Source organism: Zootoca vivipara, chromosome 8 (assembly GCF_965207765.1).
Source record: "Zootoca vivipara chromosome 8, rZooViv2.hap1.1, whole genome shotgun sequence".
Taxonomy (NCBI): domain Eukaryota; kingdom Metazoa; phylum Chordata; class Lepidosauria; order Squamata; family Lacertidae; genus Zootoca; species Zootoca vivipara.
This window is the reverse complement of record NC_142591.1, coordinates 51,309,188-51,328,445: the sequence shown is the minus strand read 5'-3', so window position 1 is coordinate 51,328,445 and position 19,258 is coordinate 51,309,188. Positions and strand designations below refer to the sequence as shown.

Below are 19,258 nucleotides of genomic sequence, written 5' to 3'. Positions count from 1 at the left end.
GGCATATGGCTACTCATTCTCCTGAGAAAACCCACAAGTGTAATTATTGTGAGAAAATGTTTCATCGAAAAGATCACCTAAAGAATCACCTACATACACATAATCCCAATAAAGAGGCCTTTAAGTGTGAAGAATGTGGAAAGAACTACAACACGAAGCTTGGGTTTAAGCGTCACCTGGCTTTGCATGCTGCAACAAGTGGTGACCTCACCTGTAAAGTATGTTTGCAGACATTTGAAAGCACAGGGGTGTTGCTGGAGCACCTAAAAACTCATGCAGGCAAATCATCAGGTGGAGTGAAGGAGAAAAAGCACCAGTGTGAACATTGTGATCGTCGGTTTTACACCCGAAAGGATGTCCGAAGACACATGGTAGTGCACACTGGAAGAAAGGACTTCCTCTGTCAGTATTGCGCACAGAGATTTGGCCGGAAGGATCACCTAACACGGCATATGAAGAAAAGTCACAACCAAGAACTTCTGAAGGTCAAAACGGAGCCAATGGATCTACTAGACCCATTTACTTGCAATGTTTCTGTGCCTATAAAGGACGAGTTACTTCCAGTGATGTCTTTATCTTCCAGTGAACTGACATCAAAGCCATTTACAAACACTTTGCAATTAAATCTCTACAATACTCAGATTCAGTCCATGCAGAGCTCAACATCTGCACACCAAATGGTTGCCACATCATTACCTTTAGGAATGCCTTGTCCAATAGATATGGAATCTGTCCATCCTTCTCACCAGCTCTCTTTAAAATATCCACTCAGTTCTACCTCATATACAGTTTCTATGACTGATAAAGAGCAGCCATTGAAAGGGGAAATTGAAAGTTACTTAATGGAACTGCAAAGTGGTATGCCTTCTTCATCCCAAGATTCTCAAGCATCTTCATCTAAATTAGGGTTGGATCCTCAAGTAGGGCCACTAGATGATGGATCTGGGGATGTTTCCCTTTCGAAAAGTTCAGTTTCTATTAGTGAACCTCTAAGCACCCCATCACTGGACTTCTCTCAGTTATTCAATTTTATACCAGTAAATGGACCTCCTTTTAATCCTTCTGTTTCTGTAGGAAATCTTGGAATGAGTTACACCCAAGAGGAAGCACATTCATCTATGACGCAGCTTCCTCAACAGGCACAAGATCCACATGACCCTGGTAATGGTATAGGTCTTGGGTCTTTGCATTCATTATCAGCAGCTTTCACAAGCAGTTTAAACACAACCACAACATTACCACGTTTTCATCAAGCTTTCCAATAGGGTGAAAAATTGCCTTGTGACAAGTTTTGTAGAAATGCCTTAGATTACTTTTATTAATGTAGTGCCTACTACGTTACGTCATTTGTAAATCTACTTTTGTACAGTACCAATCTCATTAAGCCAGTATGAAATTCAAATTAACTTTTAAAATATTTTGAATGTGTTCATTCACAGTTGTTTACTGTTTTTTTTAAGTCTCTATTCTCACTGCCAACAGACCCACACTTAAAAAAAGGAAAAGGAAACCATTCCCACTAAAAGTTATGTATCCCTTGTTTAAAGTTTCATTAAGATCTGATAATTCACTTTGTCAATGGAATTGTGGCTATTTTGATACTTTCAAGACTAGGAACAAAACATTACTGTTAATACAACTAAGTTTGTGAAAAATTCAGAATATTTTTGCCTTGTTCATGAACTGAAAATCATGATTTATAAATAAGGAAATGTGTTACTCTTGTTTGAAAAAGTTTTTATGTGTAGTCTTCTTCAAAGGTCTGAAGGACCTACCACTTACGCTTAAATAACTTCACAAGAATAGAGAGGAAGAAACCTCTCACTTAAGTGCAATTACAAAGTATTATAATTTGGTAAGAAAGTTATGCCTGATTGGGAAGTTTTAAAAGAGACAAAATGTAAGAGCTGACCTTCAAATAAAAATATTGGGTGTATTCAACTAAGTTTTTGCTCAGAGTAGACTCTTTGAAATTATAGAAATTATAGTTAGGTCTATTAGTTTCAGTAGGACTATTTTGAGTCAAATATGGTTGAATACTACTCACTGGGTATCCAATGAGTATCCAAAGTATCCAATGCTTTCTGCTCACTGATGAAAGGAATCCATCAGCAGAATGGAGGAGGGAGGCATCTTGTGGGGGAGGAAGTGAAAGGAGAATGTTAGCCGCTGTGAGACTCCTTCGGGTAGTGATAAAGCGGGATATCAAATCCAAACTCTTCTTCTGTGACAGTTTCCCCTCTCCCCTGAACTCCCCTGCACCCCCCACCCCACCCCCATCTGTGCCAGACCCTCCGGACCAGATTTACAGTAACCATTGTGGGCAGTAGAAGGAGGAATTGCTAACAAGTGCCTTCTTCCAGTTCTGCTGACTAATTCCTTCAGAAAATAAGCAGAAAGTATCAAATAAAATCCATTTTAATGTTACCTTTTCCATAATCTTTTTTAGCAGTCTCATCAGAAAGATGGGGTGAAGTCGAGACAAAGTTTTTTTATATGATGTCAATTTGATGTTTAGTTTGCAGTCAAAAAATGAATGTAAACTGACAAATACATGTTTCCATATTATCATTGGAGCGGATCTCTTGAGTTGTATTTCATGGTGTGTAATGTCACCCTAAGTAACAACGCAGATGGTAATCACACTTACCACGCCTGGGTATTTGGCAAGTGATTTTTCTCACTGCCAATAATTAATAACAGGACTCTTAGGAGTGAAGTAAAAGCATATTGCTTATGCCACTTTTACCTGATATAAAAGGGTGTTTGGGAAAACTAACAACAAAATGGCTACTCATGCTGTATATCAAATTGCTGTTCCTTTTCAAAATGCCCTCTTATATTCCCTACCCCAATAACCAAAAGAGGGGGAAACTGATATATAAATGCAAAATGTAGTTTTGCTGTGACTTGGTAACATTCTATTCCTTGGCATAATTATCTCCAATTATTTGTGTAACTGAATACAAGGTTTTAAGTGGTTGACCTTAATATACTTCACAGAAACAAAAGTTGCTCCCATTAAGGAGCTTTGGCTCCCAATATTTGTATCATTAGTTCCTACTTTTTTATCGTAGGAACAATATGCAGGTGTGATTTTACTATTTTATACTGATGTATTTAAATTTTATTACTGAATGGTAACTTTTTATAAATGTTTATGTTCCAAAGGCATTAAAAGGGGGTGTATTAATAAGGAAAATACAGTTTCAAAATTCTGCAAGCTGCTCCAATATGCTGGGAGAAGACTTTCTCAAAGTAGACTTTAGCTCCGCTGCATGATTGCTTCCTTTAGTTTCTATGAAACAGGTTGCTTAAATACAGCTTTAGTGGAATGACTTGTTCAATATTGCTTTCCAGCCTTTTAGCACCATCATTTTAAGGGAGGGGAGAGGAGCACATCAGAAGAAAATTGGAAACATTACAAACTTACTTTGTGTCCAAATGACAAAGCAAATAGAAAATTGTTTAATTGTGATTATGATTAGTAGTAGTAGTAGAAAGGACGGAATTACTATCTCTTGAAAGGAGTCATGTCCTATGAGAAAAGTATACCTCCTTCCATGATGTTTCGGTAGATGTTGGAGCAATTCAACACCTTTCAGAATCGGTACCTGAGGGACTGGCCTTCTCTGTCCCATTTTTTTTCACACACTCAGTAGTTTTTTGTGTTAATGGGGAAACACCAGCAGGTGACTATTTGAAAAAGCTGTTCACCCATTTCAGAAGTGAGTCGAACTAGTTTTAACCTTTCATTTTCTAATAGAGCCTTACCACTACATTGCTTATGGTGCTTGACAGGGGTGGTATGTACAAAGCATGTCATGACAATATTATCTGTTTTCAGTGTTAGTTGCTGGTTAACTTGGTTTTTTTTAAAAAAATTTTTTAAGAAAACTAGTTTTTCCAGTACTCCTTAATACATATGAAGGCTCCATGTTGTTACGGCAGTTCCCTCAGGTTGTAAAATGGGATTAATTAGAGACACAGGTGCACTTCAAGTTATAGTAGTAGGGACCTCTGACAAGATATTGAACCTCATTCAGTTAGTATTTCAGCAGATGGCTACACCTTGTGTTTCTGTCACTGAAGTAAGGTGTAGGAGTATATGGAAGCAGAATGACAGCGTAGGCAATATTTACACATTAGTGCTTTATGACTATCATTTAGGCAAAGTCATTATTGGCAACTTAAAACTGTCAATGTTAAAGCCTATTTTGTAGTTACCAGGTTAATTCTTAAGGGTGGGGTGTGGTGTGTGCTGGCTGATCATGCACCACACTTTGTGCAACTTCTAAACTTCTGCTATGGATTTAAAAAAATATTATATATATATATATAATTTGCTTGTGTTTATTAGTAGTGAATTGTGGAATAGAGTGATTTATTCATTTGGCAGTAGAGGTTTTCAAAAACCATATACTGACTAAAAACATGAGCCAGACCTGATTGCTTTATTAAGCTAATAATGAATGTTAAGAGTACATATTTTCAGGATTTTTGCCTAGTGAGCTCTATGTATTGTAGGCTGTTTCTCTTGTTGTTTTTTAACTAAAGCTCGATCAACTTCTGTGTTACACATAATACAAGATATAGCACTTTCAAAAAAAAAGAAAAAAAAACCTAAATCTTATAAAAGAGAATTTCTTACAGGTTATGCTTTCTATTATTAAAAAAAACTTTTATTATAATTTTTCAAGTGCCATTAGATGACATATGTGGGCCTTTTGGTATAATGCTTTGGGTACAGAATGGTAAACATTGTAACTTTTAACAGGTACATCTTAAAAGTGTTTTTGTATCAATTTGCTATATTGCACAAAACCAGTGTGTCTTTTTAAAGGGTTTTTACAGTGGATTCCTAGGTTTACATGTTTCTACTGCAGTCTTCTACTGCCATTTCATACCAGTCCAAAAATTGAATAGTCAACAATAGTTAAGTGTATACTCTGAAATCTTAGAGGTTGCAGTCATGTGCCCACTAATGCTAAGTAAGTCCCATACATTTCAGTGGGAATTACATGTGTGAAATTAGGCACAGGAGCACAGTCTTATAGCTCAATACTATGTGTATTTTACTCGGAAGACCCACTGAATTCAATGGAATTTACTTCCAAGTAAGTGCATGTAGGACTGTAACCCTCAGAACATTTAAGATGCAGTATTTGAAAGATTTTCCCTACCATAGCTATGCTGCTGCTGGAATTCAACATAGGGTTGGTCCTGTGCCTTTTAGTATAAAGAGAAGACTTAAGCTCTTAATTATTTGTCTCATACACTGGTTTAGCAGCTTAAAATAACGTGCCTCTTAGTAATAAAATCTATACATTGTTTGCTATGAAGTATGCCATGTAGGTTCAGCTGCCTATTTGCATTCTGTCATATTACAATGAAAACAGCCACTTATTTGATACTATAGAGGAAGACAATTTAAAGTGATGTCACAGTAATAAAAAAGAGTGTTGATAGTCCTCTTCAAGGGGTGGTCATGTGCTGGAAGGCCATGGTTTTTTTTTGTAAGTATTTAACCCTAAAGTTGACACAGAACTATTGCTAACTGCATGCAAACACTTTTCAGTATAAGCTTCAGTGGTACAGTTGAACCAGAATGAATGTTTATTTTCTCAGAAACACTCATGCAAATATATTATAGTGGATCATGCTGCTAATATAACTTGGGATACAACTCCTCTCATGGTGCTACAGACCTCCCTGTCTCATTCAGACTGATGTATTTTTATCCATAGAGAAAGGCCTATACTAGATTTATAGATGTATGATATATTTTTATACTGTGACTTAATTTGTCATTAATGAATTTTGTACACCACCATGTATTCATATGCACTTGCAAAAGGAGAAACTTGGACATGTAAATTTGTACACAAATGAACCTATTCTCAAAACTAGAAGATGATAGATGAAATGGGGGGCTTTTGATATGGTGTGAAGTGAAGAACATACTTGTTTTTAAGAGCCCTTTGAATATTAACAAACTGGCGGGAAATATAAAAAGAATGACACCTGAACCTGACTTGGATTGCTGAAACTTATATTTTTAGATAGTGAGAAATGTTTGGACTTGTGTGCTAAAATGTTTAATGATACAGATTTTGAGTCAAAATAGAAAAATGCATTCCAGACTGAATTTGTGTATTTCATTTAAAATTACTATCCTGTGATATGGGAAATTGAGTTGCTTATCATGTATATTTACTTTAAAATGTATTCACAAACTACTGTTGTATTTGTATAAAATATAGACAAAAGATTGCATATATATTTTTGTGTATAAGCTCTGTAAAATAGCTATCACATTATGAAGCTGCAGCAGAAATTCATTTTAGACATTCATATCCAAAGAAACAGACTATTTATTGTCCACATACCCTGATAAAAATATAACTTGCTGCTATTAAACAATAGTGCTGCAGCTTCTTGTGGCCTACAGTGTTATGTTTGCTGTACAAAAATATGTGAACTCCACAAAATATCAATAAAACAGAATGGTTTTAGTTATGTACAAAATATGCCTGGAATTAAGTATGGTGTGTGTGTGTGTGATTATGCAAAAGGCTGTGAACTTAATATTAATGTATTCCAACAACCTTTCTGATTTGCAGATAGTAAATTGACAGCTAATGGAAGATTGTGGGTGCCCTCAGTTCAAAATTTGTTTATACATATTACAAGTCTCAAAAATGTCTTTAGCAAAGTGGTGACATCATTCCAAACTTAGGCAGTATCAAGATTTTAATGTGGAGCTGACAGGTTTATCTGAACCATTTTCACCATTTTTTACAGGTAGGTAGCCGTGTTGGTCTGACGCAGTCAAAATAAAAATAAAAAATCCTTCCAGTAGCACCTTAGAGACCAACTAAGTTTGTCATAGGTATCCATTTTTTTAGTATGAGTGACTAAACTGTGGCCCTCTCAGATGTTGTTAGACAGTTTCCATAATCCCTGACCATTGGCCTTGGTGACTGAGGCTGATGAGAATTGAGTCCAAAAAATCTGGAGGGTTGCAAGTTAGTCACCCATGCTTTATAGCATTAGACTTATGCTACAAAACCTTGCCGTTTTTAATATATATTATGAATCATTTTATAGCAATGGAACTATGCTGTGCATAGTAATCTTCAAAGCCGTAGCAGTGGTGTGGCTCATAGGTTTCCTTGGGTGACAAGAGTCACAGCTGCCGTCCTCTCTTTCCTGAGTGCATTGCCACAAATGCTTCCTAATTACAGGGCTTTTTTCTATACAGGGCTTACAGATACTTACTCTTGCAGTTAGTAAGCGTGGGACAACAGTTAACATTTAGGCCTGTCTACCTTCTTTTTGCTGATAGCACTGCAAGATAACCAACACAAAGGACCAACATCCATCTGGTGTGCTGAATGAGGAAACCCAGCAAAGTTCATTACAAAGTTCCTTGTAATGCTTGGTACCATTTCTCAACTTTGCTTTCCTTATCACTGGAATAAATATGCCACTGCCTCCTAGCAGAAACACCAGTAGTCACCATTTGCGGTAGCCTACTGCATTTCTCCAACTAACTATCACAGATACTGTTCATGTTGGCTTACAACATTTTAACTCCCTATAGAAAGCATGGACTTTTTGAATTGAAGTCATACTGACTTTCTCCTTGCAAAGATTATGGTAGAACACCCAATCAGTAACATAATGTGGTACTAAGCCAGGTCTGCCAAGTCTTGCTGTGTAACTTACTTTCTACACTCATATAGCCATGCATTATACAGGAAAAGAAGAAGTGGTAGATTAGCTGCCCTTCAGCTACTGATCATCTCATTTTAAGAAACAGTTCCCCAGGACACAGCCTGAAAACCATTTGCCCTAATCTGTTAATGTCTGCTAAAGCTACATGCTGAAGATATGGGGAAGATTGGAGCTTAGTAGTACAACACATACTCCGTATGCAGAAGGTCCCATATTCAGTTCCTGGCATCTTCGGATGGAGTGAAAGAGAGCTACTGCCAATGAGTATAGAAAATATTGAGCCAGATGGACCAATGGTCTGACGTGGTAAATGGCAATTTATGTTGACAAATGGCTATAACAATCCTTAAAAGATCAGTTTCGCAGGTCAAACTGGAAAGGTGAGTGGGGCTGTCCACCTGTTCATCACATGACACCATTATGACACCAGATGATTGGCAGGTGGGCACCACAGCCCACCATTCAAAATCCCTTGCAAGGGCTTTCTAAGTGCTCAAAAGCTGCTAGATGTTTGGGAACCTGCAGCAGTTTCAAAGCCCTTTTGCTGTTTGCAAATGACTTTAAGACAGGTTTTAATAGACAGTGTAAACTATATTGTATTTTACCATAGCAAGTGTTTAATATAGCACTTATAAACTTTGTTCTCTTTCGTTTTTGTTTCGGTGGTTCTCACATCACCTGTTCTACAGAGCAGCCCATTTAAAAGATTTCTGAATAAAACCTCAAAACTACCCAATGCTTGGATGTAACCATACTGAAATGGGGTGGGGAGTAGAAAGGGAATCCAAACTAAGCCTGAACATTATCGACTGGAGTCACAAACTTCTCAATGGCATTATTTACAAATCTAAAGTTGTGGGGTTTGAGAGAATGACCACTTTGGAGAGCTGTTTTCTTTCATATTGCACTGGAGTTAGAAGAAGATAGGAAATCACAGAAGAGTCCTGTGATATCTCACTATCTTCAAATCCTAGTATTGAAGACCCTCTACTAAATCCCCAATACACTGAGCAAGGTAGAGAGTGAGATGTTTTTGTACTGGGCATGGGGCATAGAGAGACAGAGAAGCCATCAGTCTTCGTGTCTGTGCTTATCGTTCCTAGAATACAAATTTATGCATGAAAAGAGTACTAAAATACTGGGGAATCGTATAGTTCTTCTGTTGATTTCATCAATCGGTTTCATCAAAAATTCAAGCCAGACAAAATACAAGGTTGCCCCCTTGTGTAGATACATTGTATCAGTCTTTTTTGTTAACATTACTAAGCACGCAATAAGACGTCTTACAGTGACTTGCTCAATATCATTTTTTAACTAACAATGCTTTCAGCGTGCTACATATTATCTGTATAGGCCACATTTTTTCCAGTAACTTAAGCTTATTCATAATAAGTCCAAATTAGTTAATTTCACTTTTTGTATAAAGTGTTACTTCCTAACATTTTTATCCGTTCCCATATTTGACATCTGAACTCATAGCTACTTTCTAACACATTTTCTGCCACTAATAAGTGAAATTAAATGTAACTATATAATTTCTCCTAGCTAACTTTTGACTATGACAGCAATATCTCAGAAGACTCAGGAAGCAAATATCCAATCTCATTATATACAATGTATATTATGAACAACATTTTAATACTACCCATTAAATAAGTTCTCTGGTGCACAGAAAAAAACATATATAATTATAAAAGCATCAGAATTAAACCAGAAACAAAGAGCACATGCTTGTTTTTAACTGGAACAACTGGAAAATAAAACCTGGAACTGAAAAGGTCTGGTGAGCCTTTCTGGGGAGAGCATTCCACAACTCAGGTATCCCTGCAAAAATATATGCTGCTTACTAGCCACTCATTTTGCCTTATTGGGGGCTCATCTTGCTCTATAGGCCGAGGGAGCTGGTGTTTGTTCACAGAACAGCTTCCGGGTCATGTGGCCAGCATGACTAAGCTGCTTCTGGCGAACCAGCGCAGTGCACGGAAATGCCGTTTACCTTCCCGCCAGAGTGGTACCTATTTATCTACTTGCACTCTAACGTGCTTTCGAACTGCTAGGTGGGCAGGAGCAGGGACTGAACAACGGGAGCTCACCCCATCACAAGGATTTGAACTGCTGACCTTCCGATCAGCAAGCCCTAGGCTCTGTAGCTGGAAAGGGGAGAGGTGGGTTTCAGCAGCATAGTGCGGGCACCCAAACCCCAGTACTTTAAGTATTAAGCCCAGTACAGTGGTACCTCTACTTATGAATTCAATGCGTTCCGAATGCACATTTGTAAGTCGAAAAAAATTGTAAACCGCATCAAAGATGGCGGCCGGAGCTCCATTCGTTAGCAGAAACATGCGTAAGTAGAGTTATTCTTAAGTAGAGGTACCACTGTAGTCTTAATTTCATATGCCCATAGAGAAAGAATGGTGGAGAAAGAGAGAAAAATGGGGCAATGCACAGAAAAAGGACCTGATCAGAAGTGTGGTGTCATTTCCAGGTAAGGCAGCCTCCTTTATACAATTCAAAAAGGAAGGTTTTGAAGCCGCAAAATACTAATTTATGTGTACATTTCTAATATGCATGCATTTTGCTTACCATACATATATAAGGTGGCTGAAGAGATTCAGGTGTATTATCCCACAGCCAGGTTGGATTTTTGTTTACTCCGCTTATTTCAAAGGAACTCACAACTAAGTGCACACAGGACTGCAGCATCCTTACAAGAACCCTGTAAGATAGGTCAGCCCTGTTATCCTATACTGAGAGGTGTAAGGGAAGAAGGGTGACACTGAGGAAATGTGACTCACCCAAGACCGCATATTGCAGAAGTAAGAATGACCTAAAGACTTCACGGCATACAACTCACACGCTTAGCTACTACACAGATGAGCTCTGGTAACAGAATAACTGAATGATGTGCAACACTCTGGGAGATGTACTGAAATTGCATATTGTCTTTAAAATGCTGCAATTTTTTGACTAATTTTTCCACACATTTCTCTAGCTCCAATTCTGCTTTGGCCCTAGAGAAGCCTCATGTGATAAAGAAAAAATAAAGCAAAACAAATTGTTAGTAACATCAGCTACTGAAACTTACATTCACCTATAAGGACCAGGCATTTAGTTACGCCTGTGTCATATCACACACAAGTTTAACTTGTGCTCATGCTCATCTGAAAGTCCCATGTAAGCATATTGAATATACACAGCTTTGATTAGTAGCAGCTGATCTATAACATCGCAAAATGACAGCTAACTTGTGTCATCATCATCCCACAATTATATTTGTTGCTCATGGTGTGGTGAAATCTGCATGGAGCATCACTTTGTGAAAGGGCCCAATATAAATGCAATTCCTTGGCCGCAGTATGATAGCAAGGTAGAATTTCTGATTGATAATGAATTCTGTGTGGCATTCCATAGCCTCTCATTCTGATATAATTGCAAGCAATTGCTGAAAAGCAGGAAAATACTTTCAGTAAAGCAGCTTAAGGAAATGAAAACTTTTAAAGAATGGGGGGGGAGGTCTGAAAAATGAGGGCTCCTTATAGGAATAAATCTTAACAAGTTCATAGTACTGTAATACTATGGCAAGTTTAAAAAACTAATCTAAGAAGCCTCTTTTTAGGGCAAATGACTTAATCTAATCCTGAATACACTTACAAACAGAAGATCAGCCCTACTGGATCACGCCGAAGACCCATCTTGTGTGTCTCCCAATGTAGCACAATGGGAGACAACTAGAGCGCAGGTGGCGGAAAACTCACTCCAAAGCTGACCAAATGCTTATTAAGTCACAGAATGCTGCCTGGAGAATGCTGCAGTGGAGGTGACAAAAGAGAATTACTTTGCCGTCTCCATTGCATCCTCAAAGAGCTGTCTGGCAGAGTTGTTTTGGATAGTCCAAAGGCTGCTCATTACCAGAAGTGGTAGACCTCTGGAGCCCTCAGCGGCATGCTCTGATCACAGCATTTTTTCACAGCACTTTGAGGATAAAGTAACTTGGGTGCCTTGGGTGTCACTGTCATTGCAATTCCACCTGAGATGTCATATATAGTGCCTTCCCATGCTTTGTGGGATCAATTTCAATTTACGTGGCCCAATGTTTTGGACAATACTCTTACAAATATGCAATCTGTTTCTTGCTCTCATGAACCATGCAACCAGGCTGTGGTGAATGCATCTTTATGTGATGGAGTGATGCCTGCTTCTCTTAAACAAGCAGCAGTGTGTTCACTCCTTAAGAAGCCCACTCCGGTTCCTATAATTTATAATAACTACCACCACTGCAATTAGGGACCCAGGTGGCGCTGTGGGTTAAACCACAGAGTCTAGGCTAGGGCTTGCTGATCAGAAGGTCGGTGGTTCGAATCCCTGCAACGGGGTGAGCTCCCGTTGTTTGGTCCCAGCTCCTGCCCACCTAGCAGTTCGAAAGCACATCAAAGTGCAAGTAGGTAAATAGGTACCACTCTGGCGGGAAGGTAAACGGCGTTTCCGTACGCTGCTCTGGTTCGGCAGAAGCAGCTTTGTCGTGCTGGCCACATGACCCGGAAGCTGTCTGCGGACAAACGCCGGCTCCCTCAGCCTATAGAGCGAGATGAGCGCTGCAACCCCAGAGTCGGACACGACTGGACCTGATGGTCAGGGGCCCCTTTACCTTTACCACCACTGCAATTGCCTCATTTGGGGGGTAAGGTGGTGGAGAAAGTAATGGCTGAGCAGTTACAGAAGTTCCTGGGGGATACAGATTATTTAGATCCACCTCAATCTGGGTTCAGGCACAATTTTGGGACTGAATCAACCTTGATTGCTACTGGATGCCAGTTGCTGGAAACCACAGGTGAGCAGAGTGTTGTTGCACTCATTTCTGGCTTGCTGGCATCTGGTTGGCCACTGGGAGAACAGGATGCTAGATTAGATGGGCCATTAGCTGATTCAGCAGGCTCTTAGGTTTTTTGCTCAGAGCCATATAGCTTCACAAGGTTGCAACTTTTCTCTGAGAAAGCCCTTCTGTCTTTAATGTGCTGAACAATGGGCAGAAATTTAAATTATGACTCTTCCTGGCATCAAGAGTACAGTGCCTGTTGAATTTCTACCTGTCATTCAGTTGTTAAATTCCACCAGAGGTCACTCTATTTAGCTACAGCCTTCAAATGCAATACACAGGACCAGGACAGCATAAGAACCTAATGTAAGATCCAAATTAAATATTTCTAGCAAGTGTACTTAGGAATAAGCCTTTCATGATTTCCGTGAATGGAAGGCTTGTCACTAAGATCACTTAGTAGGAATAATTTGTACTGAACTCAGTGAGACTTACTGCTAAGTAAACATGTTTAGGATGTTTAGCATTGTGCTGTAAGTATGTTTAGGATTAGGACTGCAATATAAATTCCCTTTACAGGCTAAAGTTACTAGAGTAATTATTAAAATTGGAATCATCTGAAACTGATTGGAGTTTGTCATGTGAGATTAAAAGCAGCTATTTATGAGAAGGAAACATGAACTTGGAAGCAAAAAGAGAACAAAGTCAAGAAAACCTACTTAATCCTGTCTCTTGGAAGAAACTGTGTTGCCTAACCTTCTTTTGAAATAATTATGCCATCCCCTCTTCCACATAGTCGTCTTCTCCATCTGGAATTTTCTCCATCTGTGGAAACACGACCCTGTAGTAGTCCCTTGGTGTTTCCTGCCAAACGTGAAAAGCTCTTGTTGGGGGAAGGTCCGTTGCATAGGGCTCGTCGGCTACCCTCTCGTGTAGCTTGGTGTTCTATAGACTGGGATCAGTTGTGCCTGCTGCACCCCCTAGGCTCTGGTGGCTTTGGTTCTGTCTACAAGGCTACGTACCATGGAGCTACAGTGGCTGTAAAGCAGGTAAAAAAATGCAGTAAGAACCGTTTGGCATCACGGCAGAGCTTCTGGGCAGAACTAAATGCAGCACGCCTTGATCACAAAAATGTGGTGCGTATAGTAGCTGCTAGCACATGTGCCCCTGGCAATCAGGATAGTTTGGGCACCATAATAATGGAATATGTAGGAAATAGCACTCTGGACCATGTTATCTATGGGACTGGCTGTATAACAGCTAAAAGGAAAGATGATCAGCTGAGTATAGCTGAGTGCCTGGGCTACTCCTGTGACATTATTGCAGGCTTAGTGTTTCTCCATTCACATTTGATTGTGCATCTGGATTTGAAACCTGCCAACATATTCATCACTGAACACAATGTTTGCAAGATTGGAGACTTTGGATGTTCCCAAAAGCTACAGAACGCTGCATCAGACCCACAACTTTGTCAACAAGGGGGAACATACACCCACCGTGCTCCTGAACTCCTTAAAGGTGAGAGAGTCAACCCCAAGGCAGACATCTACTCTTTTGCCATCACCCTCTGGCAAATGGTTACACAGCAAGAGCCTTATTCGGGTGAGCGCCAGTATATACTCTACTCTGTTGTAGCTTATAACCTGCGCCCTTCTCTGACTGCAGCTGTGTTTAGAGACTCAACAACTGGCCAAAGGCTTGAAACTATAATTGGAAGCTGTTGGAGAGCTGATGTAGCAGAGCGTCCTAGTGCAGAACTTCTCCTTCACAATCTTCAGTCCCTGTCTCTAATAGTATAAAAAAAACCTTGTCTTGTTCCTCTTCATTTTTATTGTTGATCATCTCTTGCTCAGTTTGTGTATCTTATTGCTCTGACCCTTCTCTGCATGCAAAAGAAGTTTAAATATATATATGTTGCTGGTGGTCAATTTTCTATAAATAAAGTTCATTACAGGAAATTTGTAAGAAGGTTTGATGGTGTTCAGAGAATGCTATTAGCTGTATTCAGTTTATTATTTTGTCCTAAGCATCTGCATAGGTTAAATATGCCCAAAATCTGAGGCTTGGTTGCTATCCTAGGCACACTTTGGTGGGAATTGGGTCCATTGCAGATAATGGAGCTTCCTAATAGGAATGCATACCAAGAAAAATGTAACAATTGTCATACTGCCAGTGTCATATTAAACTAGTATTGCACAAAGGGGGGGGGATAACAGTGTGAATGTTATTTTATTCTCTTTGAAAATGGTGGTATATCTGTGTGCATTGAGCTACAAATAAGTTATATAATTTCTTTCCTTGTTTTAAATATTTGCTAAGCCAAAGTGACATGATTTAAATGGTCAAAACAGGCTTACAAACAAGGTACTGTATCAGTATGTGTAAAATATCCATGCATTTTGGGGGGAACTGATAAACATTATGAATAATAGATTGGCTTGCTATTTTGTCTCCAGTTCAGATAAACCATCCAGCTGTCCCTAACCAGGTGGTGCAGTTTATGAAAATACTTTCTTAACTGTACATAGATAGCAAAAGGCTTGACAAAACAGAGACTGATCCTTGATGGACAAATACAACTGCAGTTCACAAGCAGTCATTTATAGGCAATAAATGTAAGAGTATATTGTTTAACTATCTAGTGATTGCTTTTAAAGTGTGGCCAGACACAATAGAGAACAGGGCCATGCACCTTTAATAGTAGTGTAGAAGTAGGAATTTCAGCAGGTGTAGCTTCTCATGAATCTAGCCACCCTAGAATGAATACTCAAGCATTATTCTAGAGTCAATACTCAAGCATTATTCTCCCAGATTAGTATTGTTTGGAAAGGAGAAAGAATGATATTGGATTGTTTGCATGCTTTGTGCCCTCATGTAAATCACAAGCATTCTTAAAATGATAAAACCTTATTTGCTGTCTTGGCGAAACCAAGAACAACACAAAATAGTTAACTTCTAACAATGGTACTGCAAAAAGATTTGGATACTTATTCATAACAAGGTACTGTACTTTTAATATGTGGTGTGTGAGTTATGCTGCAAGCCATCCTGTGATCTTTGGGTGAAGCACAGTATATTATTTAATTAATTATGCCCCATTGATAATGAAGCAGGAGACTGGAGGTCTGCAGTAGTTTTCTAACTGAATCTAAAGATATGGTGAAATCCTTGCTATTTTATTGCAACACCCTCTCGGATGACCTTTGAATTATGGATAATGATTTGTTTAATTTCACTTCCATGCAAATGTCAATGTTCCCATTTTGGTTGTTGCAAGTCTTGTGCTACCTTGTTCTTAAATGTTTGTGTTTAAGCTCTGCTGTCATATCCACATTTTCTTTATAACACACACATAAACACCAACTAGAAACTTCAATTTTCTTTTATGTTAAGAAATGCAAGTTGAAGTTTATTATAAAATAATAATCAAAGCTACTTCTGAAAACAGTTTCCCTACCATCCCAATACTCTGGTCACAGTTCAGAGAGCTCTTTTACGTCATATGACGTATGCACTATGGACTTTGGTTTATGATGGTGGGGGGGGGGGGCGTCCTCTTCTCCTCCCCTCAAGTATTTCAAACTGCTTCAGTCATTCAAACTTCCAAGAGACTTACCCCGTGCTACAATATGCTGCTGTTTGTGGGGGGTAAATCATATTGATTTCTGTATTATGGCTATGGCAGGGTTTGTTGATGTGAATAGACTGTGGCTTAAGTTACATAAACTTGTAGGATAGGCTGTTTTAGGAACACAGCTGGGAGCAAATGCAATTCCTGTTCTCACAATAAGAAAATCTTGTTTCCAGCAGAATCAAGTTTTGCCAAGTTCGTCTTTTTTATTAAGATATTAGGAAGTTTAAAATAGCACTCTCAATTGTATCTATTTAAACAATAATCAAAAATAAGCAGAGTATTTTTAAAAACCCAGAACAGCTGCTGATGCTTCCTGACTTTGTGCCTAGAACTCTCTAGCTTTCTTGTTTGGCTGACAGAATGACACTATTACGACATCTAAAACTTTCTATATATATATGGCAAAGTCTGAGGCATCTATAACATGACAACTGGATATGTGTCATACACTACAAATATACAGAAGTGGTGTTTTTAATATAGCATAAATAGAATCAAAATTGCTAGGAGTTAAATTCTAGTTCAGTGATGTTACATTTTACAGCAGATTTGAGATGGGAGTCCCATACAACTTTGTAATGTGGTGGCAAAAAAGTGAAATAAAAGTCTGTTGGTGGACTATTTTAAATTTAGGTCAAGGATTTATCTCCCACTGCCAGCATTGTTTTCCTAGCTTTGCTAAGCTAATGTATGGTATATTGCCAATGACAAGTGTTGACACTGCTGTGCATAAATAATTCTTTATAATTTTTATACTAAGATCCTACTAAAAAGGAATTGTTTTCTCAAGCTCAATATGGATGGCATCTTTTCTTCCTCCCTATTCTCCACGTCATGCCTTATTGCAAAACTACCACCAATGATATTTAATCTCCTTTGTCATCCATCAAATCTGTTTTGTATTCATATTAGCTTCAGCCACTTACCCAACCTTCTTAACAAAAATGTGAGTGTGAAAATGAAATAGGCTTATCCATTTCAATTTATCTACAACCTTCACCTTTTAAAACAAGGCAAAACCTTTTATATAAGAGATAAAAACAAATACCTGATAAAAATGGTGCCATTGCTATTTTAACCTACTAGATGGGTAAGAGCAGTAGCATGATTACTGAAGCCCTGCTAATGGAAACAAGGAATTAAATCCTATATTGCAGCGATGTAAGATATGCCTATTTTGTGTCTTGTATTCCTGAAGGCATTCTGACTTTTGTTCAAAATAATGACCAAATTGTTCCAGGGCGAGTTTTCACCTCCCCACACCCCAACAATCTCATTCCCATTTACCTGGGAGTAAGCCCCGCTGAATTTAATAAACTTAAATCTGAGTAAACAGTTAGGATTGCACTGTTGGTTGGATATATCATTGTGCAAAGCAGAAGAGAGGGTTTTTGCCATCCAACAGGTACAAAATTGTGATAAAATGGTCATCTGAATGGTTCTATTGGAGAGCAACATGATTAGACAGTAGGTATAGCCACCTAAATAGGTACCGCTACAGCGGGAAGGTAAACGTGTGCTGCTCTGGTTCACCAGAAGCGGCTTTGTCATGCTGGCCCCATGACCTGGAAGCTGTATGCCGGCTCCCTCAGCCATAATGCGAGATGAGCGACGCAACCCCAGAGTTGGTCACGACTAGACCTAATGGTCAGGGGTCCCTTTACCCTTTACCTATAGTCTAGTAGGTATAGTCACCTACTATTTTTATTTTTTCTTGCTTTATTTGTTGTTAGAACATGTGTTCACACTAGGATTTTATAGTACCTTATTAAAGGCATTTGGCTCATTATTATATAAAATATTCCATTAAGCCTGTTGCTTAAAAACTTGGCTGAGGACTAAGTTGTTCCAAAGAAAGTATAATCAAATTCCAAATTGTGTCTGATTGTGAGGAAGAATAAAGTTAAAAGTTGGCAGATCTTTTAACACAAGGAATACTGCAAAGATAAATTATTCTGCCCTAGTTGCATACAGTATGTTCAGAACACTGGTGTTCTTGGTCCTGCCTTTGAACCATCCCATTTAAAATGTAAATATTCATATGCTGCTGCACCAGTCAATTATAAGACTGAAAAGTGATTCATACCTTCCAATACTTCATAATAGGTCTCCCTAAGGACTAAACAGAACTAAACGTTGAATACATCACTATCTATCCCATGTTTGTCTTTGTCTGGAAATAGAAGTCAGTTTGCAGCAAGTGGGGGGTGATCCTATTCCCCCCACCACCACCATTTTGCCACTGCAGATTGCCTCCCCATGTTTCGCACCCAAATGTGCATAGCTGCTCAGAAATAAGTACCCTTGAGTGCAATGCAGATTTAAGTGGAAGTCTTAAGACTGCAAGTCTAAGAATGCTGTGGGTTCCATCACCCTAAGACAGACTGGTTGACGCAGAGTATCTTTGAAACAAAGCTTGGGTTTCTGCGCATTTGTAGGAGTTAAACCAGCGCTCAAGGGAGTAATCCCACGCACAACAACAACAACAACAACAACAATTTATTGGCCAAGTACATTTTCCAACATACTTATTTGGGCGTTAAGCCTCATAGGCTTAAGTGGGGCTTCCTTCCCCCTAACTCCAGCAACGTGGTTAACACAGGTGTCTTCCACCTCTACAATTCTATGGGCGAGGGGCTGCTAATCGGGAGTCAATCACTGCTGAAATGGAAGGCAGCCTGAAGCTAGAGATATAAATAGTAAAAAGGGAGGCGGGAGGTAAAAAGGGGGGTTGGAGGTTTAACCAATTCTAACTTGACAGACGAGGCTTGGCATCCTGGATAAACTGCCTCAGAGCGGCAAAGGCTACAGCAGAAAAAGACGCATTGTGAGTATATGTTTACCCCTCGATGGAGTATTGGGTGTGTGTGTGTGTCTTATTCTGGATCAATCGGAAATTCTACATTTCAGAAGGAAGGTTTTAGAATTTCCTTTCTTCCCTGCCGGAATAAAGGGGGAAATGACAGAATGGAGATTTCAGGGAGATCCTACGCTTTCCCTTGACGAAAAGGGAAAAGGACCCGGCTACCGCCACAAGCCTAAAGCACATCGCACAGCCATGGCGGCTACCC

At 39.0% G+C, this 19,258-nt stretch overlaps 2 protein-coding genes across 16 annotated transcripts in view; both read left to right on the top strand.

The window, feature by feature from the left end:
- The window catches only part of PLAG1 (PLAG1 zinc finger), a 34,473-nt gene extending 27,945 nt beyond the window's left edge, over nt 1-6,528 (top strand). For all 15 annotated transcript variants that reach the window (XM_088675545.1, XM_088675541.1, XM_088675542.1 and 12 more), the window contains one exon: nt 2-6,528. In XM_088675545.1, coding sequence (XP_088531671.1) covers nt 2-1,265 — 1,264 coding nt within the window. In that variant the 3' untranslated portion in view covers nt 1,266-6,528. The remainder of the gene's footprint in view (nt 1) is intronic.
- Nucleotides 6,529-13,024: 6,496 nt separating this feature from the next.
- MOS (MOS proto-oncogene, serine/threonine kinase) lies at nt 13,025-14,504 on the top strand. The gene has a single exon (XM_035126171.3). It carries the CDS (start codon nt 13,327-13,329, stop codon nt 14,350-14,352), a length of 1,026 nt encoding a protein of 341 aa, XP_034982062.1. The 5' UTR covers nt 13,025-13,326; the 3' UTR covers nt 14,353-14,504.
- Nucleotides 14,505-19,258: the final 4,754 nt, after the last annotated feature.